Below are 24,053 nucleotides of genomic sequence, written 5' to 3' on the forward strand. Positions count from 1 at the left end.
CGGCAGTTTTCGTTTTTCTACCTTATATTATGTGAACATCGGGTAAATCCACAGCCCGTTGAGAAGTTTGAGCGAAATCCATTCATAACTTGATATTCAAATCGAGGAAAAGAACTTGAAAAAACCCACATTTTATCAGCTAAAACGGAGCCATTTGACCACTTGAAATTAGTGTTTCCAAAGGATGCGCCACGCATGCAGATAAGCGTCGCGTATGCGTAGCGTATCTGTGCGTTAACAAATTGCGCGATACGCAGCGCGATGCGTTGTTGCGCGCGTGTCACCCGCTGATACAACAAAGATTTTCTCTCTTTTAAAATTGCAAACACGAATGAAATAGTGAAATAAAATCCATAAAATAGCGCAGTTGGAGTTTATGAATCTGGATTTTCTTTCCTTGTATTTATAAAAAACATAACAAAGTAACAAATATCAAAAAAGCTCAATTTTGCGAAAGAAACAACGTCTTGAGTACACAGCCGCGTTAAAAGAGTTATTATTTACAAATAGGCCTATTAACAATCAAGTATACAATTACACTAGCCGCGAAGCTTCTGCAAATGAAAAGTTCATTAATATGTAATTTGTCGGTATTTTGCTAAAAATTTATTGCGTAAATGTTCAGGGCAAAAATCACAGATTCATGAGCTTTCTCAGTCATATTAACTCATTAACTACATCAATCATTGATAAAAACAATAAGATTCTACAGCTTTCATAACCTGCCGTCTCCGCATGTGGCAGAGATACGTCGATGACATTCTTGAAATTATTCGCAACGGTGAAGTTGACAAATTCACAGATCACCTTAATAAGATCGATTCTTCTAGCAGCATTAAATCCACGTATGAACAGTACAGGAACAAGAAGGGAAAATACCTTTTCTTGACACTCTCATATAAATAAGGAAACCTGATGGCTTGGACAAACTCTGCATTTACAGAAAACATACTCATACTGACCAGTATACAGTTCTCTTACCATCACCCGCTCCACCAGAAACTTTACTGAAGACAATATAATTTACTATAACTATCAACTGAAGATTTTAAATACAAAATGTATTATTACTATCAACTGAAGATTTTAATTATAAAATATATTATTACTATCTACTGAATAAAGTAATTATAAAATTAATTATTGCTATATTAATAGGCCTATGCTTTCCAGGCTCAATCTTTGTTTTTGGGTCATGATTATTTGAATGTCCTTTTGAGTAATTTTGAGTAAATTGAGGCCTTGACAGCTTTTGCTTATTTTCAGACTTGGCTGCGTATCCAGTTTCTAGATGATCAGTCACGCAAAGATAAATTATACGCTTTTTAGTCGATTTTAATTCACATTTATTACAGAGTAGTGTGCCTACTGTATTCAGTCAGACCAATAATATTCATTCACATGTAAATATTGTCCTTTGTCTGGAAAAAATTTGAGCAACATTAATCGTCTTAGTAGGTCTGCATTGCTGAACCTTATAGTAACTGATTCAGTTGACTTTAATTCTGCAGCATTAGTTCAGATAATTTTCATATTTGCAGACATCAACGACAATGGCGATGATAACACAGAACACTTTGTATTTTGTTCTCATGTGTGTTATTTTGATTGCACAAGTAAGGTCAGTATGGAGCAAAGCACCGTTGCATAGGACACCAGACAACAGTAAAATACCAGGACGATATCTGGTAGTTCTTAAGGTAAGATTTGTTGAGAGAATTTGCAACTTTGCTGGCCATAATTTGTTGGTTACCATGATTACCTACAGCCTGTCTCAAAAAAAATTGTGCAAGTGAAAAGCGCCCTCTTTGGCAGTCATGAAATACCGTTGTGACATGATGCTTACATCGACGTCTCGGGCGCATTCTTAGCTCGCAAATGCCGTTTGTTCTGTTCAATTTGCTCGTTCCAATTTTGAGATATGTTTATTTAACAACGAAAGGGTAAAATCACTATTGTGCCACTTTTACTAAGGAAGAGAGCTATACATGTAAATCAATGATAGCTGATGTTGATGCGTCTAATGCACTCCCGCTTTCGGGGTGCATGCATTTGCCGCATCAACATTAGCGCGCGTGTATTATTTTGTCTAATAGCTCTCCTAACAAGTAATACGCGTTCATTAACCTATAAGTGCGCAATATTTGTTTGTCTTTTAACATAACAGTATTTACCATGATAAAATCATTGACATGCACATGTATTTAATTTTTACAGCAGAATATGAAATATTTATTTATCTTTTAATCTCTTTTAAGTGGAAATAGAGAATCATCATTCCTGCATCATGATAAAACAGTCAAAACAGTCAAAAATTTTGTATTGTGTAATTGATGCATTCTTTTGAGTTCACGAAGGAACTCTTGATAAACTTGATGCTATCACTGTTACATTTAAAGCCCTCTTCCCTAGTAAAAGTGGCACAATTGTGATTTTACCCTTTCGTCTTTAACTAAACATAACTCGAGATTAAAACAAGCAAATTGAACAGAACAAACGGCTATTGAGATCTAAGACTACGCCGTTGACGTTCATATAAGCATTATGTCACAACGGTATTTTCTAATTGCCAGAATGGGCGCTTTTCACTTGCACAATTTTTTTTGAGACAGGCTGTATACTCTTTTATCCCCGCCTTTACATCTTTGTGTTTTATGCGTTTTTCTTCTTTTTTTAGGACCAGGTAAATCCCAACGCATTTGTTACATACTTAGAAAATTCTGTATTAGACGAAACATTGAAGGAGAAAATGTCACATACATTTAGCCACACTATCAAAGGATTCGTCGGTGTGCTTTCTGAAAAGTCGATCGAACTGGTAAGTTTCACTCATAAATATTGTACGAGTTTCTCCGCCTTAAGGGTAGACTAGGTATTGTTGGTCGAAGTAACCAAAAAAAAGCGATTTCATTATCTAAATCGATATATTATTGAAAAATAACACTTAGATGTTTCGCAAAAGTTCATTCTACAAATCATATATTATTGTTGTGAATGAGTTATGTATACGTTTTACAAAAGTGTTGTTGTTTCAACACTCTTTACAACATAACTCAAGAACCACAGGACTATATCTGAATTGATCAATGCAATTTTTGCCAAAGCTAACTAACATTCGCAAGATGCTGTGAACTACCAAATCGCAACAGTTTAAAATAGTTATATATAGTTCTCATCCATTTTCATCATCATCAGCTGCGAAATTCTGGATTTGTCAAATACGTTGAAGAAGATGGCCTAGTTAGTCCTGCATCAGATATTCCGGCTTGGGGCCTCGATCGCGTTGATCAAAGAAATCTTCCTTTGGACCAGGATACACCAACATTCTTGGGTAAGCTATAGATATGTTACAGGCTGTTATAAAGCACAAAGTAGGCCTTCATCATTGATTAATTACACATCTTTCTTGGTCAAAAAGTTATATAACTAATTATTGACGTATGACCAGACATGTGAAAATTCGATCTAGTCATAATACAGTAAGCCAAAAAATTAAGGTACCAGTTATGTTTACCCCCTGTATATCCTAAGCAAAGACAGATATGTCATAATTGGAACCAGCAGCCAACATTATTTAGCTCGAATTTAAGACCTCATTCGTTGCAATTGTTCAAGAAATAAAGACACGACGATCCAAAACCCCAAGGAAAGTGCCAATTTAAAAGTTGCAGTTTCCTCCATTGCATGCGCTATTGATTTGTACACAAAGCGTTCACGAACAAGGAAACTAGCGCCGTGCTTCCATTGATTAGCACGCTAAAACCAGCGTCATGCTTTCAATAAATTAGAACAAAATAGTGCAACTTTTGATTTCGTCTCTTCAGTAGGTTTTAGGTCACCGTTTCTTTAATTCTCAACAAATTTCAACAAATAAGGTCTTGCATCAGAGCTATAAAGAGTTCAGTTATTAGCTGCTTGTTTTAATTTTGACATATTTGTCTTTATTTAGGATATACAGGGATGAACACAACTTTTTTTTATCTTTAACCTCAAAGAGGTGAGGCAAAATTTATTTCCTTGTTATTATCTCTTTTCCATATCATTATTATCTCATAATTATTACATAATATCATGTTTCACTTGATTTGACATTACTCATAGTAATTCATAATGTCATGTTATACATCGTATTATTGTATCATACATAGGCCTACATATATTATTATCATACAATACTTTTTGATTGGGATTTCATGTTCAATACATCATGTTATCATTTTACAGGCTTATACATATTAGAACCTCATAATTTAAGACAAGATTAGGATTACGATGAACACAACTGGTATCTTAATTTTTTGGCTTACTGTATACAATGCGCCTCCAGTGTTTGCTGGGGGAGAGGTCAAAATACGCATTGTATAAATTATTGGACAATCATGTGTCGACATCGAAAGCCCGTGTAATACAAAAGGATGTGTACTCTCTGTATAACCTCATTTTAGGGACTTCTATAATGATACATCTACCCGAATCGAACACATGAACCTCACGGTCAATGTGTGTTCAATTGGCCCTATACACAGTAAAACAGCCATTTACAATTATAGTAGGCTAAATCCATTTTCTATCAATGACACGGAATCCTTCATGGAGTTGTCGTTTTCAACAATATTATTATCACACTCGCGTGGAAATTCAATGGTGGGTGAAGCCAGCGTTGTCGACCCTGAAGGTCAAAAATTGGACTGACACGAGCAACCGCTGGCGGCGCACCGTATTGTGAACATGGTGAATCGCCAGAATTTGCGAAATGCTGTTTCATTATTTCAACTTCAATCATAATTGAGTAGCATAGTTTTGGAATAGATGGTCTTCTAGACGGTGAAATAAACGTCATTTCGCAAACTCTCTCATTGACATTGATTTACTTGTAGGTGATGGTAGTGGCGTGCATATTTACGTCATTGACACCGGTGTTAGCTACTCGCATCAGGAATTTTCAGGAAGGACAGGAAATGGTGTGGACGTGGTTGATTCATCTGGGTATAATGTGGTAAGAACAATACCCGGAGAACAATAATAGATTCAAAGTGATCTTCAATAAATTTAAATTCACTGCATTGGTAGGCCTACTGCGACGGGAGTTCAATAATCAGTTCATAACAGTTTGTAAGTTTCGCTGTCGGACAAGTTTAGAACTATCAAGCTTTCGTCAGCAGTATCTCTGACTTTTTCAGGTCAAAGTACCTAATTATGAGACATGTGGGCCGCCCTTGCCTACTGATGGCTCTGAAAAAAACCCTGTTCACTGGAGACTATCCCTTATGAAAAGTGAACAAGCAGAACTCGCGCATCTGCTAAAATGTTTGGTGGCTCTGAAAAGAGCCGTTCACTGAAGACCACCCCTTGTCAAGAGAGAGACAGAGAAGTAAATAAGTGGTGGCTCTAAAAAGAGCCGTTCACTGAAGATTACCTCGTCTGAACAGAGAACAAGCAGACCTCGCCAGTGGTTTTAATTGATCCATTGATTGATCATCGAGTATTTAAGAGAGATGTGTTTCCATTTAATGGTCATACAGACTCCGAATATTTCACTTAGCATATTCGATCAACACGTATTTGTAATTCAATCTATTTCAATTCATGTTTATTTTCTAACGAATGTGTACTGACGGAAAATCAATTATAATTAGGCCCTATGTTATGTCGAATGTCTGGTGGAAATATATGATCGACTTTTACGTAATCAAACATTAGTTAAAAGTTTTAACTTCTAAAAATGTTTTTAATGTTTAAAAACATTCTGCAAATAGAATGGGAATAGATTAAATAGCAAAGAAACATGTTACATCAAATATTCTACATCCACTAAAACGTCTGTAGCGGCCTTTAGTTAGCTGTTCCTTAAGCGAATTACCATGGTGACATTTGTATAAAATTAACTGATGGTTTTCTCCATTCATTTATTAGGATTGTAATGGTCACGGCACCCACTGCGCTGCCATCGCTGCTGGTACAGCATTCGGGGTAGCAAAGAATGCTACAATACACGGTGTCCGTGTGTTGCCATGCGATGGATACGGATCTAAGTCGTTAACGATTGCAGGTAAGTTGATCATCGATACACGGTTAAAACCCGCTACCTAGTGTGCACAAGTTGTATAACGTTGATTCAACGTTGACTTATCAACTCGTCGATCATCAACCTCATTTCAACCTTATTTCAATCATTGGTTGAAATCAGGTTGACGATCAACGTCGATTCCTCGTTGACATATCAACTCGTCGATCATTAACCTGATTTGACCTTATAGCTCCTGATTTTATAACCCATGTTGACTGAAATGTGGCTAAAATTGTGTGCCCGTCAATCTCTTTCGCTAGCTTAGGGATGATGGTCCAAGCTTCATATACATAAAGTTTGGTAAAAGCTGACTTCCAGAGTTTGCTGCACGCCCTCCATGCTGCTGCTTTCTGTAACTTCACATTTCATTCTATACTTTGCATCCAAGTTCCTAGACATTTGAAATCATCAACCTCCTCTAGTTCTACACCCTCATTTGTTGTTATTGTAAGATATTACTTCCGTTCATCTTCAGGTCCACTTTTGCAGCTGAAGTCTCAACTCTGTGAAGCAGTTCTTCTGCTTGTTGTATACCCTCATACAACAGTCCGTCGCCAGCAAAATCAAAGTCTGTTACTATAATTGGTCCAACTCTCCTGCTTTGTCTCTTTTTCAGGTGACAGTTCCTCAGCAATTTTGTCGAGGGCAATCACAAACTGGTGTGGGGCAAGGGTGGCATCATGTAGTACCCCTACGAAGAATTCAAACAATTTTGCATCGCCATCTGGTGATATTACTTTGGCGTTGGTGTTTAATAGCGTCAACAATCAGTTTCGGAATACCATATATAGGCATGGAATATCTTCAGCATCTTGCCTTCGAGTATGGATGGCGTCGAAGGCTTTCCTGAAATCGATTAATTATATTATCGCTGGCAGGTTGTGAGCCTTCACCTCAAGCATGTGGCCAGCAGTCGTTCTACCAATTCTAAATTCATTCTGATTTGTTCTCAGATGCTTGTCAATTCCTATTAAGAATCATTCTGTTATAGGTTTTGGTTACGACGGAGCATAGACTGATACCGCGATAGTTGTCTCCTAAACTAAAATCTCCCGCTTTGGGAGTAGGAATAATAATAAATATGGATCATTGATCGGGTTTCTTCCCTTTAGTACGTCGTTGCAGAACCCAAACACAATGGCGTCTACGTCGCATCTGTTTAACACTTCTGGCGGTACTATATTGTCTTCTCCACATCTCATTTCCCTCAATCACCAACAATGCCTTAGCTTCTTCGTATACTTCCTTGTCAAAACTTCCTTGCTTAAAAACTAGATTTGGACTTAGATATTCTGGTTATATGTTGTCGTCCAGGTATACCAACAGGCTTTCCCACTGTAGTCCGGCCATTATGTTTTCCATTAGCCTCTACTCCGAATGGCATTACAGTCCATTGATATAATCCTCCACGTACCATAAATGCGGACTTCTCTTTAGCTGACTCATCTAACTCCACCTGCCAGTATCCGGATGCCAGATCTAACGTAGAAAACCATCTCCGGCTAATGACTCCAGTGATTCCTCAATCCGAGGAATCGGATATGAATCTTTGATCGTAATCTCATTCAGCAATCTATAGTCCGTGCAACATCTCCGAGATCCATCCTTATTTGTAATTAGAACTATCGGAGAAGCCCACGGACTTGTTGATGGCTCGAGTATGCCTCTATACACTCTAAATTACAAGGATTTAAAAATAAATCCTTAAGACTGTAGTTAGGGACCAATCAATTTTAGATTTAAAATTAATCTTATAGATTTGAATTTTAAATCTTAAAGATTTAATTTTAAATCTAACACTTGATTGGTCCCTAACTACAGTCCCTTGGGATTTATTTTAAATCCTTGAAATTTAGAGTGTACTATCTCTTTTGCGGATAATTTTTAAGTTGCATATCAGTTTGTTTCTGTTTTCCTTGAGCGTCTAGGCTCCCCACTGGTGGATCTTACTGCATTACAAAACGCAATTATTATTATTATCTATATTATTAATTGATTGTTTTGTCGTTATTGTTTTTATCGTTAGGTTTAGAATGGGTGGCACAGAATGCAATCAAACCGGCCGTAGTGTCTATGTCAATCTCTGGACCATTTTCGATAACGGAGAACGAAATTATTCAAAACATGGTGAACAAGGATGGTATTGTTGTAAGTGTAGCTGCGGGAAATCAGTGGGACCACGCCTGTTATAGATCACCAGCTAGCGCTCCAGCAGTAAGTCATGTAATTTTGTATAATTTCACTTTTATTCCCAACGCCGGATAGATATCTAATGCTGGCTTTCACTTCCCCGGACTATAAATCATGATAAACACCCACACACGTAACTCACACCAACCTGCCGTGTACAAACACCCACGCCCCCACCAATCATTTTTACGCCACGGTGCGGCGCTCAAGAATCTAAAAAAACATTTTGAGGGATGCGTGAGCTGTTACTACCTTGACGTGCAAATGTCCCGGCAAATGTATAAGTTGGCAGCCATAGGCCTACGTGAAATCTTACTACATTATCGTGAGAGCGTAAGAAAGTGCCCCAAAGCGTGAGACTCAAGCTGAAGAGTTGACAGCCGTCACCGACACCCATAGGCCTGGCCTACACGTACACCACACAATCACTCCACGGTACGCAGTACACACACCCCTTCTATACTCTACACTCCCACCTCATACTCACCCGAATGTCAAACAAGAGTTTTAAAAACCAGGGAAAACAATGACAGATGTTAATATAAAACCGTGGACCCAATTGGTTTACATCCAGTCGACCCTAACCATATAGTAGTCATAGACCCTAACCCTATAGTAGCGATTTCATGACAGGCAGGTGGCAGACCTTGGTTGCAGACCGCGGAAAAAAAGTCCACCGTGACGTTTGACAGGTCTTACCCACTCACACACCTACCACATCCACCCCACTCACTATATCCACGCACCCCCACCATTCACACACACACGCCCCAACCCCGACCTCACACCTCTCACTTTTTAATTTGTTATTTCGTTGTCCAAATTTTAAGGCTCTGACTGTAGGGGGTACAGATATTAATGATAATGTCTATAGCCAATTTAACTATGGAAGTTGTGTGGATATCTTGGCACCTGGAGTAGACATCATTAGTGCTGCATACGAAACGGATGTTAGTAGTGAACTTAGGACTGGCACGTCGCAGGCTTGTCCGCATGTATCAGGTAAATAATATTAACATAATTATTGAATGACAAAAGAAAGTAAGTGTAAAAGCCAAACATTTTTCTCTACGCATTCCTAGACGAGACCAGATCAAAGCCTTCCCACTTAATATGCATATTCACAGAAGATTATATTAAGAGAAATCTTGCCAAATATGGTCATCGGAAATGAAGAAGTGACAGCCTAGACTAGTCCTTGTCAATCTGTGCAAAGGGACGAAAAGGAAAGAGGCGGTCAGAACGATTTCAACTAGCTTCATGGTTAGAATGGGTTGACAACATCAGGAATTGGAAAAATGGTATCGTCCGGGGGTATCGTGTGTGCTAGAATGATGACTATCAACGTGAGACACAAAGGGCTCTTTTGAGAGCTGTGGCACACTGAATGTGAAGGAAAAATAACAGAGGCCACACCCCGGGGGCCACACCCACGATCTGAACTAAAATTAGTACCCTCTGGTTGTAACTTGTAAGTTCAGCAAAAAATTGTCAATCAGAAGTAGTAACTTAATTGCTTTAATATTTAAAATTGTCCTACATGTCACGCAGGAGCTGCCGCAATATTGTTAGGCATTGATAATAACCTGAACCCAGCAGATGTTACAGATCTCATTCTACGAGGATCGACACCAACGAAGCTACATGATGTATTTATACCTAACCGTCTTCTGTACATTGGGCGTAAGTTTTCTACTATTTGACACGTTAAAGTATACCTATTGTAGGGCCATTCAAATCGGTCTTACTATTTAACACACTACCATGACTACCAATGGTTGATCCCGCAAAAGTCTATGAGGGCTCTTTGAATTTCAGAACTAATGCAGGCACCTGGTGGTTCAATATTGTATGAAGCTATTCCTTTACTGAATCCCATTGGGCTGTTGAACAATGTCCTGCAAATTTTACGACTTGAAGCTGTACAACTTGGATATTGACCCTTCATATGTGGCACATAACTTCCGAACTATAGGTTGCATTAACAAAAATAATTGATTTTTTTGGGGCTAATCCTTGGGCATATAGCCGAATTAGTTACAGTGAAGTAAAATAGGAACACTGTTGATTTTCGATGCATAACCCTGCGGGGTCATTTATTTCAAAATGCTCACGGATGCCACAGTGGCAAACAGGTTCTGAATCAGTAGGTCTCGGAGGTACAGAAAATACTAAGTTTAAAAGCACCATTGTGCGGACTATAAATGTACTTCTGGAAGACTGAACAAACATTGTTTCAGAATTATGTCTTATACTTATATTATTTGTATGATTTCCAAAACAGAGGATACTTGTATGACCCGTTGTGGTACCGATTTAGACGCCAACCACACATGTCAATGCGACTCTGAATGTGAAAGCCGAGAAGACTGCTGTTCCGACTATTCATTTCTTTGTTGGGAAAAAGGTATTCTCTTTACATTCATCCGTATGAGTGATATAATGTACCTATGTATATTCAAACAGTATCTACGTTATCCAAGACTACAAAAACGGTGTGCTAAGATTCATATATACCCAGTTCTAAATGCACTATTACTGGAGAGCCTAGGAAGTAAGAACTATGAATTTAATCTACATAATGTTGCCAAATTGAATTCAGACCTTTTCACCAATACAAGCCAATGCCTCATCAAGTCTCCACCGCCGGAGATTGAACCCCTGACCATATTCCCAAGGCAAGTGCTCTTTAGGCTATGTTCTCCACATACCCGCATTAAATTGGTTTGACGATAAAGGATGAAATCCCGGTTTCCATTGTTTAGAACAATAGAAACCGGACGGAACCGGCGGCCAACCACCGGTCGAGTTTTGATTTCATCCCTAACATAATAAAATGAAGTTTATTCTTGCGAATATAATGTAAAAACTAAAAAGCTATTTAGTTTTTTCTCTTTTTGTTTTCATCATAGAACCAACGTGTAAAGATAGATGTGCCAGTGCAATAAATTCAGTATACCCGTGTCAATGTGATAGAGACTGCGAAAACCGTGAAGATTGTTGTCCGGATGTTACAATATTTTGTACAGGTATTACCGTCTTGTCAAGCTGAGAAACAATGTCCTTATGCCGGAAATAGGAAAATTCAAGATTTGGGTATAACAGCGATATCCATCAAGTGTAATAATTATGAACCCTGGGGAGGGTAAAATGTGTGTGTGGGGTAGTGGCAAGATATATTTTGGTAAGCAGAAATGGGTGGGGTACAAGCAATTTTTTGGAAACTGAAAGGGACGGAGACAAGCGACTTTTGACACACATTTATGGGGCACCGCTGTAAAACAAAACGCTATATACTGTTTTAACAGCGGAACGCTATTGTTCAAAACAATGGTACAACTTTTATGAATAGCCTGTCGGCAAATCAAATCGGCATAAAAGGAACACTGCGTTACGTAATCTATTGCTTTCCCATGTTTATATAACCTCCTTGGACTTGATTGTCTTTGTTTATACAATCTTTTTATTAAGGACTTACTTGTTACAATCGATGCGACGATGAAATGAATTCGACGTTCTCTTGTCAATGTGATGAACTTTGCTTTTCCCGTGAAGACTGTTGCCCGGATAAATTTGTACTTTGCCCAGGTATTTTCATCTTTTTAAATATCTTTTTTAATGCTACGTAAATAGCAATTTATAATAGTTCAATAGGTATATTTATACTATTGAACAAACATAGGCATGCAATATTTTGTTTATATAACGATACGAAACAAATCAAGTTCATTTCTAGCCGTTAAATAGTACAAATTATATACCTCATATATAAATTCCTGTCATCTGATTGGTTAAAAGTAGGGGCATTGTTTCAACTATGCCCTGTATTTGAAAGAATTTCATCAAACTGACTATGGACCGGTCCATGGAAATGAACTATGGACCGGTTCAACTCTGCGCAATCACAACATCCACGTACATCCATTTAACAAGCGTATTGGGTGTTGATAGTCAGTCTGTGTAAGAGATGGATTTTACTTCCGGGGCAAAGTTGGTGGGTCGCAATTTTTTGACCTGCAGCAGACAGCAAAAAAAACCAAACAAACACGGAAAGTTAACTGGAGTAAATACGTTACGATAATGGCCGAATCTGAAAATATAAGGTTCCAACTGCTTGACGATGTTGGGTTGCAAGAGATTATCGATGGTGCGGATAGCAAGAATACAAAAGCACAAGTCAAATACGCTCTAAAATCTTCGAAGAATACTTAAAAGTGATAGACATGAATTTGTCTGACGCTACAAACCTGCCGAATTCGCAGCTTGATGCATTGTTACAGAAGTTTTATTGCGGTGCACGGCAACAGAATGGAACATTATACTGTAAGAAATCCATGATGGCCATCCGATTTGGGATACAACGTCATTTCCTGAATACTAAGAAAGTGGATGTCGTAAACCATGATGACTTTGCCAATTCGTCGAGAGTTTTCAAGTGCTTTTCAGCAACACTGAAACAGAAAGGGAAAGGAGTTGTAACACACAAGGAAGCTATATCCGCTGAAGACATGGCCATTATTCAAGAATCTCTGGATTTGAGTGATCCACTTGGTCTGCAAGACAAGGTTTTCCTGGATGTTATGCTCTATTTTTGCAATAGAGGACGAGAGAACCTGCGGGAGATGACACGCGACAGCTTTGAAATTAGCGAGGAAGGAGGAAAACAAAAGATTACTCTCAAAGATACACTCACCAAGAATAACCGCGGAGATGACCAGGAGAAGAGCCAGGGTGGGGTCATGTTGTCAACAGGTATTGGTCCACGTTGCCCTGTTAACACATTGTGGAGTGTACATGGACAAACTGAACCCTGGCTGTGAGTGCTTTTGGCAAAAGCCAAAACCCAAAGCCAAATCTGCAGCCTCAGTATGGTACTGCAATGCACCACTCGGCAAGAATAAGATCGGTAGTAAAATGAAGGACATTGCATTGAGGGCCGGTACTGCACGGTCATATACCAACCATTGCTTGCGAGCAACGAGCGTCTCCTCACTGCAAAATGCAGGATTTAAAGACCGTGATATAATGACAGTATCCGGTCACCACTCGGAAACGAGTATAAAACACTATGCCAGAACCACCGAAGACACCAAGCATAAAATGAGTGAAGCAATTGCTGCGACAATGTCGATCGGTCCACCCGCAGAAGAACCATCATCATCTAAGCCTACTCAGAGCAATAGTCAGGAAATTGCTGAGCTAGAGCAAATTATGCGTGATATTTCAAACAACCCTGACATCATGACAGTTCCTGTCAACATCACCTCAAGTTCAACAACAAATAGTCATGTTCCTGTCAACATCACCTCAACTTCAAAAGCACCCACATTCAACTTGCAGAACTGCGTGGTGCAAATTTACAACAACTAATAGCACATGACACTTCTTTGTAAATATGTTGCCTAAATGGGCCAGTTTGTTATTAACTGAAAAATTGTTGGAAGAATTAAGCTGTTGGTGTTGGAATTTAAGCTGAAATTGAACAGTTAACTTTTGCGTAAGCTGAAATTGAAACTTTTGCATTTGAACTTTGACGTTGAACTATTGGAATGCTTGTTTGCATCAAGAACTTTTGTTGTATTTGAATTTTTACCAAGGATTATAAAGGCTATCCTGGAAGAGGAATATTGGTAAGTCGTGAAACTTTCTTTGTAAATATTATTTAGGCAAGGCCTATGAGCAATAAAATAGGCCTTTTAACCAATCAGATGACAAAAATCTATATTATTCGGTATATAAAACAAATATTGACTGCTTTATTCGGGTCATGGTTAAAATTATAGGCCCTCGGTGATCTCAAAACCATGCTATGACCCTCGGCTGCGCCTCGGGTCATAGCATGGTTTTGAGATCACCTTGGGCCTATAATTTTAACCATGCCCCTCATAGCAGTCAATATTTGTATACTATTCATGTCAAACCAATAACACGTTATGTAATTTACATCCGGTCATTAATGACATTTTTTAACCATTATTTTTGACAGTGGAAGAATTGTGTGATTCAACATGGATTTCAGAAGGCAGGATTAACTCGCACAACTTTCCAGGAAACTATTTGAACAATCAAACATGCCGCCATCTTATAACAGCTCCAGAGGGCGCCGTCGTCTCTATCTATATATTTTATTTTGATGTCTTGCGTAATGATAGTTTGTCTGTTTATGACGGAAAAAATGATACCAGCCCTCCAATCATTAAAGACCTATGGGGAAGCTTTTATGTTTTGGCACTACAATCGTCTGGCGAAGATATGTATATAGTTTTTGAAACTGACGAATCAGGAACCGGTCCTGGATTTAATATAGTATTTGAATTTAGATCAGGTATGTGAATTATAAAGCACTGTAGAGCGAGTCAAAATGATCTGTACCCAATCTAGTCTTGTAGATTCCCTCTTATACTATAGCCAGCCGATATATCACCCGGCAGCCGACATTGCACGGCCTACTGCATACGAACCGCTTTACGACTCAGGACCGCTGTCAGTTTACGAACATCGGCTACCTGTTCATTTCTAGTTACCTGCTCTCAGTGGCGTAGCGTCATAGGGGCACCCCCAATCGATCTGAAAATTTTAAAAATCCCATAGGAAAATGGCCGAAAAACAGCTAGTGCCCCCCAAATCCGACCCGGTGCCCCCAATCATGGTCGGTGCCCCTTCCCCAATATGATGACCACGCTACGCCACTGCATGCCCTCTACACAATTTGATCGTGCCGACCCACCTCTGTCACCAATAACTTGTGCATAGCACCACGCAGTAGGCCTAAATATATGGCTTCGGATGGGTATTTGCCATACAAAGATATAGAGCCAATCAAAGGTCAACACAGAGGTCAAACTATACTTTTGCTGAATCCTTGAGATGAGAGGAGTATGGTATGGTTTTAAAAAAAGTAGACCAAGTTTGAAATGTAACCCATGTGTAGTGCCGCTGAGAGCCATTACGGGCCCGGGGTAAAATGATCGCACGGGCCCCCTTTTTACGGGCACCCTGAGATCTCTTTTCTTTACTTTTATGGACCCATTCAGGTGTGCTTTCTTTATTTTGTACGGGCCCCTAGTACCCCGGGCCCGAGGGTAACGTATAACCCCCATGTCGGCGGCACTGCCTGATGTTAACCTTTAATTGACCCCTAAGCGCTTAGAGCCAGTTTTTAATTTGGGAACACTTTGACAAAAATTGTTTTGGTTAATCCTGGAGGTGCAAAACCAGTACTGGTAGATCCTAGTCTATTTCGTATTTTCACGTTTCTCTTCGTTGTATTCCAGCATGTCAACACAAAATCACCGAGCCCGGACACATTTCATCAACCAACTTTCCTTCAAATTACGACGATAACGAGACCTGCTTTTATAGTATAACCGCTCCACCTGGTCACCAAGTTCTGTTCTCCTTCAAAAGTCTCGCCATCGTTTGCTATGATGAATTGATTTTGTTTGACAGTGAATATGCTGTCGACTATGGTTTGGGACAATGGTGTGGTTTTGAGGTTCCTGATGAATCTTTTCGATCAAGTGGAAGGAACATGACTCTGCTGTTTGTGTCAGACCAATCAGAAACCGAAAAAGGATTTCAAGCGACTGTTTCTTTCGTCAAAGGTTTGTGCTCACTGTAGCCCGGAAGAAGGTATCATTTATTTTCCCCTGTAGCTCCTAAGATTATCAGCAAACACAAATTGGATGCAGGTGGTGTGCCTCACCCACGACAATAACCTTCATCCTGACCGAGATTTCCTAAATTTTTAAATATATAATCGAACAAGTAAGATAGCCCTATTTCGTATGATAAAGCACAAGATCGAGATGTTGCATGCTGCAGCATCCTTCTCATTTAGATTTCCTCCTTGTCGCGGCTGTCTCGATCTAATTCGTTCATTTAAGACTGCATCTTCTTCCCCCTTTGGATGAAAGAGAAATTTTAGAAAACAATTCAGATAATTAACTCTGAATTTACACTTGATTTCTGTGCTCCAATTAACATTAAATTTACACTTGATTTCTGAGCTCCCCACATTAATCATCAAAACGTAAGTTTGGGGCTTATTCTTCCTCCCGAGAAAAGTTAAGCACATGGGGTGAAAATGACCTCCCATGCAATATCAGGCTTTGCGATATCCCTTTTAGCCCCAATTCCACTCCTCACGTGTGTGAGCTTTTATTTTGTTTTATTATTTGAGTGCAAAGTGACCGCAAAATAATACATTTTGATAAACTTGTTTTATTTCACAGATTGCAATTTGGTGATAACTTCTCCAGGAATCATCTCTTCGAGCAACTATCCTACAAACTATTACAACAACGAGCATTGTACTCTCCACATACATGCAGGTAATTTTGTTCCGTTTCCAATGTACAGTGTAGGAGTGCTGCCCGCGGCTCCGTTAAAATGATATAACAAGCCACGTTAGGGTGAAATCAAAATTCGACCGGCGGTAGACCGCCGGTTCCGGACGGTTCCGTTCGGTTGGAGCCGGTTTCTTTGTTTTTTAAACAATAGAGCGCAGTTGAACCGTTGGTAACCGCCGGTCAACCGGTGGTCGAGTTTTGATTTCACCCTTTAACAATAACTGCAAACTATTGAACAACTTCAGTACAGTCCACGATTGACATTGGAGGTGTAGGTCTGTGTGATTAGCCACGCCCAAATTAACATCTGCAAGAGGTTAAATGTATCAAAGGCAAAACGCCGCTGGAGCCGAGAGTCATTAGTCCGAAAAGGGTTCATGTTAGGGTTTAGGGCATTTAGGTTAAAATTAGGGTTAGAGATAAGGTTAGGTTTGGAGTTAATGTTACTGTGTTAGAATTTTCGATTAGAGTTGGGGGGGTTGTGTTTAGGTTTAGGTTTATAGAGCTAGGATGAAGGCTTAGATTATAAAATAGAGTTAAGGTGGAGTTTAAGGTTAGGGTAATTAGGGTGAACAACAAAGTTCTTGGGTTGTCCAGCTAATGACTTTTGCAACGCCACATGGGTTCGTAACCATCGTCTATCGAAGGGAGAGGGTTGTTGCATATTCCAATCAGAATTATTTCTGGCACGCTATCGCTAAAACGCCCAAATGCACTCTTAACTGCCAAACGACTATGACTTCTTGTAGCGCCATCCTTTGCACTTATTTTGACAATAACAATTTGACCTACCACCATTCTCGCGATAAGGGCGGCGGCACTTGTACAGAATGCTAATATTGAGCACATTAGTGCAGTGATAGCGCCATCTGTTGTTATACAGTTTATTCCGTATATAAAACATTTTGAAGCCAGTGGCGTAGCCAGGGGAGCCGGGAGGGCAAAGTGCCCCCATCAAAAAATTTCCGGGATAAAATGGGGACGGCAAAGAGTAAAATGGCCTCAAATGACCTCTTTACCCCCTCCCACTAAAATCCTGGCTACGCTACTGTTTGAAGCTATATATTTACACCGTAAAAATATATATAAGCTCTGAAAATATCTAAAGTATATTAATTTCAAGCTTGAAATAGCTTCAAGCAAGAATAGCGTCGGAGTTTTGTTGAAAATCGCATGTTTGAATTAATTTTTTTCGCCGAAAATCGATTTTGGCGCTTATATTTTGTGCACAACATATGTGGACGCACTCACATAAAGACGTCATAATGATATGGAGACTATTTGGAGACATTTTCCTTTGCTTGTAGTTCACTAATTCGGCTGCGAAGCAGGCGATTACAAAGTTTCTCCACGCGCCTCAATCTGAAGAGAAGCCAAAGCGGTAATGGCCTCTGGCAGTACGGTGTATAGCATATCTTCTGCTTTCTGCAGAATTAATTTTTCTGCATTCCCAGGACGTGTCCCAGGAATCACATTTGTCGTGACTTCACAAGAATGACGAGGCTCAGTATTGATGATGGTATATGTCCTTTCAATACGGTCAGTACGCTTGATGTTCAGCATTATTCTGCAACATAAAGAAGCAAAAGCTTTCATATTATTTTCCATGTCAGTAGATATCACCCAGGTCTTGCAGTAATCATAGCACTACTGTAACACAAGTGGTGTGAAAAACTTCCAATGGAGATTGTTGAACTTCTCCACAGATGCCCCAATTTCAAAAAATGCATGTTATTTTTCTTTTTCTAGGCAAAAGACAGCAAGTGCTTCTTACCCTGATTGATATTGATTTGGAGAGATCAGAGCGACGATCTAGATGCTTTGATTCGTTGGACGTATATGATGCGAACTATGTTGATGAAGAGGTGTCTATTGGCCAGTTTTGCGGTCTTAAATCACAACCTCCAATCAGGTCATCGGGTCCTGATATGACCATTGTTTTTACGACGGACCAGTCGATAACTGCTAAAGGATATAAAGCTAGAGTATCGTTTGTAGGAGGTACGTATGTGGGCATTATGAATAGTGTTAGTAAGCATGGTAAGTGATTGATTATGCATGTGACGAATGATGATAGTTCCCTTTCGTCGTAAAATTGTTTCACCACTGTACGTTAGTTACATCTCCGGAACAACCTTAAAATGATGTCGATGATTCTGATATAATGAATGCGATAAATCCTGTCGGATTTGATTATGATGTATAATGGTGATAGATGATGATGAAGATGATGATAATGATAATAATGATATAATGAAGATAACGATGACAACGAATGTTTGATATACACTTTCATCGTTGTTACAGATAGCATGAATTGAGGACACTATTATTTTAGCCGTAGTTGCCGAAACTTCTGTGAGAAAATGTGAACGTTAATTTACAAGTACATGTCTCCTTTAATTGACATGTGTTTGATCATTGATCTTTATTTAGCCGTGACAGCTCGACTAATTGGCGGAAATTCTAGTCGTGAAGGTACAGTTCAACTAAAACACTACAAGAACGGCCGTGGCACGATTTGTGATAGTAACTGGGATGTAAAAGACGCTTCAGTGATATGTCGTATGCTTGGTTACGGTGCGGCGATGACAGCTTCAAAGAGAGCCACTTTTGGTGAAGGCACTGGAAGGGTGCTGCTGAACAACGTAGAGTGTGAAGGTTCGGAATTTAACATAGGGGAGTGCAGTTACGAAGGTTGGCGGTCTCGTAGTTGTTATAGCCACAATCATGATGCTGGAGCTGTCTGCTTTCCACGTCAGTAAAATAAATTTGATTTAATAGTTTTTGGATTTATTTCTTTGGGATCAGATCAAAACTCGACCGGCGGTTCATGACCGGCGCTACCGTCCGGCCGGCTGTCAGAGGTCATTGCTACACTCTAAATTTTGCAACGGATAATGTAGTTGTGACAAATGGTTGAACCGATTGTTGCACTGTCTTGATGCTACATACTTTGAATAAACCTGTGAACATATAGTGCCTATATTACAATATAAATCTAATTAAGCAGCCATAGGTGTTAATTGTCTTTTGGAAAAAGACCCGTAATTGGTAAAAGTAATTTCTTGGCTATTTATACTGCACTAACACATAATTGTCCCGAAAATACAAGCACATATACTTTCGGGACAACTATGTGTTAGTGCACTTTGTCCCGAAAATACATGGTGTAATTTGTCTTCTAACAATCACGAGCCCTTTACCAAATGACAAATTTTGACACATGTAGCCATTTAATGGTAATTATATCATATTTAAGCGCTGCATGTACACATGTTTATTCAAAGTACACAGCATCAAGAGAGTGCAACAAACGGTTCAACTATTTGTTCACAGCTACATTAACCGTTGTAATATTTAGAGTGTATTCAAGAAATTGCGAGTTTCAAGAATGGCAGTTACATTGGTTGAGAAGAACTCCCGATAGAGAAAATCAATTCTTCATATTGTACTACATCTGTATAGAAACCACATGTAAAGACTCCCATTTACAAAATTGTATTACTTGGGTGGCCGATTGGATTATATCAACTAGCCTTTTGAATTATGGTGTCACGGTGTGACGACTGACCTTATTGCTGTGTATATTCCCGAACCGACGGAAACCGGCCGGAATCGGCGGTACATACTGCAGTTACTGTCCGTTTTCCTATACACAATACACAGTGCTCTCACCATTGACGCGTGACCTCTACAAATGATGTATGTTGGAAGAATGGACACTTGCCTAGTTAACATCACTGTGTGAAAAATAACCAGCCAATATTTAATTTATTCTCCAAACTTCTAGCAAATATATTTCTCTAACATGACCTAAAATTACAGCTAGGTTAGATGTTCAGAAATGGTCGCACTTTTGTAAAATATGAGTGAGGGCAAGGCATAGCTAGCCAACTCCCCGTGTTAATTGAATGGAGATTTGACCGAAAATATTGGTATCGGACCGCTCACTTCTGAAGGATGCCACAAAAAAACGGTACAAGCTACATTTAAATTATTCTATGAAATTCTAGAAAATATAGTTTTGTAACATGTCCTAAATTTTTAGCTAATTTAGGTGTTTGGAGAGGGTCGCACTTTTGTGTTTTAGGAAGGATATGTAAACGACAGATAACACCAAAAATATGAAGAAATTATTTCCAAACCGTGTTAAGTCAACAATCATTATGTTGCTCATTTTCAAGAATGCTGGTTTACAAAAAGCACGCCATTGTCTCATTTCGTGAACAAAGGTACACATACCATTGTTTCCTTTCGTTTCCTTTATAATCGGTTACCCAACTGAAGCTATAATACCAGCTTTATTGCGATATCGCACATGTAAAACAGACACTTGTGCACAACCAGAGAAGATCCGATTTAATCAGTTGAGCTGTTTCAATGAGTGTTATCTTGGTTTAATAGCTTTTAATGGGGTTTAAGTCCTGCAAAGGTCGAGATGAATTCTACTGTAGACATGACTGCATCATGCGAGTTTTAATTTGATCCCTTATGGTAGGGATGACCAATGAACCATCAACATGATTAGAACGCTCCCATAGACATGCAGGGAGCTCAACTGTGCACTGCTTGCACAGACATTTCTAAATTGATCTCATTCTTTTATTTTTCAATATTTTTCTGTACAAATTGGGGAAGTGAATACCAATTATATTTTGTAACTATCTTGCAAATTACAGCAACACAACTTATTTCATTTTCCTGTAAGTGCGAGTCAAAATTGTTCCATCGCCACAGTGCGTTTAATTGCCAGTGGCTAAGTTCAGCACTGCTCAAGAATGGCACAAAATATTCATGTCAATAATTTCAGGTGAAAAACGTGGCCTACTGAGCTGTAATTTGGCAGAGTTGCCAATAATACCTCTATCATACCCTCTGTAAAAAGGGAAAAAAAATGAACAAGTAGATCTCGAGTTACAAATTAAATCACCAGCTTCCCTTTGGAATTTCCATACTCCTTTCGAATCATGCTAAGAAGACACCTTTCTGAACATAAATGTGAAGTTTCGTGCTCATTCGATATATTTTTCACCTGATTTCAACCCTAAACGTTTTCTTATATTTAGGCCTATACCATCTACAACTTGCTGCTGGCTATACCTTGTTTAGAACTTTCAAAAGAAGTACCTGAATGTGCAACCATAACTGTTTCAAAATAGCCCGCGAAAGTCATGCAGGTGACTCGAGGTCATGCATTGAATTGGTTTGAATGAAGAATACTACGGGAACCAGCACCTTTTGTTAGAAGTCACACATGAGCATGATGAGTGAAGTGGGTAAACCTCTATTGTTGTGAATGAGTCAATGACCTTCAATGACACTTAAAATTTTGTTTGCATACACCTACTAATTGGTCATTATTAAACCCAATAACATTGACATTTTTGGTTGTGAAAAAAAAGTTCACCTGGACTTGGTGCAATTTTGATTTTGTGCCATATCGGCCATCTTGGATGATTTTTGGCAAATGTTCTCTAAATGCATGATTTCAATGCCTCGGTTTGAAAAAATAATTTATGCCATTGACTAGTAAAGTGCCATTTCATAAGAAACCCTTTGATACTTTCACAATATGCTTGTTTCATGTTTGCATATATGTTAAAATAAAGAAATATATAAAGGTAAATATATGCTTATGCCAATTTTGCTCCCAATTGCTATTTTTGGACCTTGTCATTTTATTTCGTTCCAATGACCGGTCAGAATGGGAAACCGATTTTGACCGATTTTGACCATTTAACCACCAAAATACTTCTGTTGATGAGTTCTATCCAGAAAACAATCTTTTGTAGCAATAGGGGCAACATGAAATTTTGATGGTTATCCCTACTTATGGAAAGATGGAGCAAACATAATGCTTTACCGTTGTAGAAACCCATTTCTATATTTTATCTTTGCACCACTACACAGAGAATGCGCTTCCACTTCAAGTACGTTTAGCTGACAGTGACGTGTGGCACATTGGCCGTGTAGAGGTGTCAATACACGGCGTTTGGGGAACTGTGTGTGACGATGACTTCGACATCAGTGATGCTCACGTGATTTGTAAACATGTAGGCTTCGTAGGAGCATTAAAGGTTCTGAGAGCAACAGACGGGATCAAACCTGGAGCGCCATCTTTACCAATATATTTCGATGATGTGGACTGCATCGGGGATGAGGATGGATTGGAGCTTTGTAATCATAATGGTATTGGTAACCACAACTGTGTTCATTCGGAAGACGTGGGAGTCGAATGTATACCAGGTATGGTTTAAATTTTGGAACGGATAAACTTTTTGATAAATGCGGCGCAAAAACTCGGAAGAATTTCAGGGGAACGCTGTATCTGGTAGAGGGATAGCTGGATTAAGTAGCATTTATTCATGTTTAATTAAATTAACATCAAAACACATCAACAGTAAAACAAACATTGTTTCATGTTTAAACATTTTTCAGTTTGCACATTTTGCATCCACTCCTATTGGTAGCTAAGGGGAGTGGAGACCTATAATGAGCCATCCTAAATATTTAATTAATATATCGCAGGATTTGACCGGTTCGTTTACACACACACAAAAGAAAAATCCGCAACAAATTGGGCGCGTTTCTGCGCAATTACAGGATAAACATGAGACCCCATGTACCACCTACCCTTAAAGGCCCATTCAGTGCTTTGCTTATCCGGACGGTCGTAAAAATCATCAAAATTCAGATTGTGTTTTCAGCCGAAAGCCCTGTATTTAAGGCAAAAATAAGGAATTTACATGAATCTATAATTTATATACTGACAGTATATAAATTAGCTACATGTATTTGAATGGGGCATCAACTTCGTCAATACGGCTTTTTTCTTCATTTTTTGCCAAATGTTTCATTTCAAAAATAACAAATGACAACTTGAATGACTTATCCTTCACTTTTAAACAAGTTATAAACAATTTTTTTTTACACTTTCGCTGGCTCACTGAATGGGTCTTTAGTTTAATATTTATTCTTCTACTTTCGTTTTAATAGCTTTCCGAAGTCAAAAGCAGAGGCTAGATGACAACAAAGGTTCTACGACGACAAAGCTACCAGAGTTTGTGACCAATCAGTACATGCTTGATGCAGATACCAGTCAATTTTTGGAATCTTTCAGATCGACATAAAAAGTATTCGATACTAAACTAACATATTGAAGCAAATATTTCATATTTAAAAGCCGTGCCAAATATCATGGCTACCAAATGGGCAAGATCATTCTGTAGATAAGACAATTGTTTTGGAATAATAGCCTGACAGGAAAGTTGAGGTTTGAGAACACAAAGAGAAGACAGTTATGACAACGGAAGAATAATTACACGGATATGTTTTGTCCAGGCATCTATAGCATATTCAACCCATCGTTGGACGTTTTTCAACCAAATCCAAGCTACCGAGCGATCATGCATAGCGCGATTTGCACTGTCAGATGATTGACC

General features: G+C 38.9%; 1 protein-coding gene across 1 annotated transcript; it reads left to right on the forward strand.

Annotated features, from left to right (window-relative positions):
* Positions 1-1,553: 1,553 nt before the first annotated feature.
* LOC140172655 (uncharacterized) lies at positions 1,554-23,840 on the forward strand. The gene is made up of 18 exons (XM_072195788.1): positions 1,554-1,700; positions 2,678-2,818; positions 3,196-3,331; positions 4,878-4,996; positions 5,914-6,049; positions 8,094-8,281; positions 9,088-9,259; positions 9,809-9,940; positions 10,542-10,664; positions 11,170-11,286; positions 11,729-11,845; positions 14,244-14,582; positions 15,532-15,861; positions 16,492-16,590; positions 18,358-18,609; positions 19,045-19,365; positions 22,522-22,857; positions 23,608-23,840. Exons 1-18 carry the CDS (start codon positions 1,554-1,556, stop codon positions 23,739-23,741), a joined length of 3,339 nt encoding a protein of 1,112 aa, XP_072051889.1. The 3' UTR covers positions 23,742-23,840.
* Positions 23,841-24,053: the final 213 nt, after the last annotated feature.

The sequence above is a fragment of the Amphiura filiformis genome, chromosome 16 (genome assembly GCF_039555335.1).
Source record: "Amphiura filiformis chromosome 16, Afil_fr2py, whole genome shotgun sequence".
Taxonomy (NCBI): domain Eukaryota; kingdom Metazoa; phylum Echinodermata; class Ophiuroidea; order Amphilepidida; family Amphiuridae; genus Amphiura; species Amphiura filiformis.

What these genes read in the sequence shown, in the direction of transcription:
- LOC140172655 (XM_072195788.1), top strand. Translation starts at nt 1,554, where the DNA reads ATGGCGATGATAACACAGAACACTTTGTATTTTGTTCTCATGTGTGTT. An exon ending in TACTCTCCACATACATGCAG is followed by an intron (nt 16,591 to 18,357) that starts GTAATTTTGTTC and finishes TTCTTTTTCTAG; the next exon opens with GCAAAAGACAGCAAGTGCTT. An exon ending in GGGAGTCGAATGTATACCAG is followed by an intron (nt 22,858 to 23,607) that starts GTATGGTTTAAA and finishes TCGTTTTAATAG; the next exon opens with CTTTCCGAAGTCAAAAGCAG.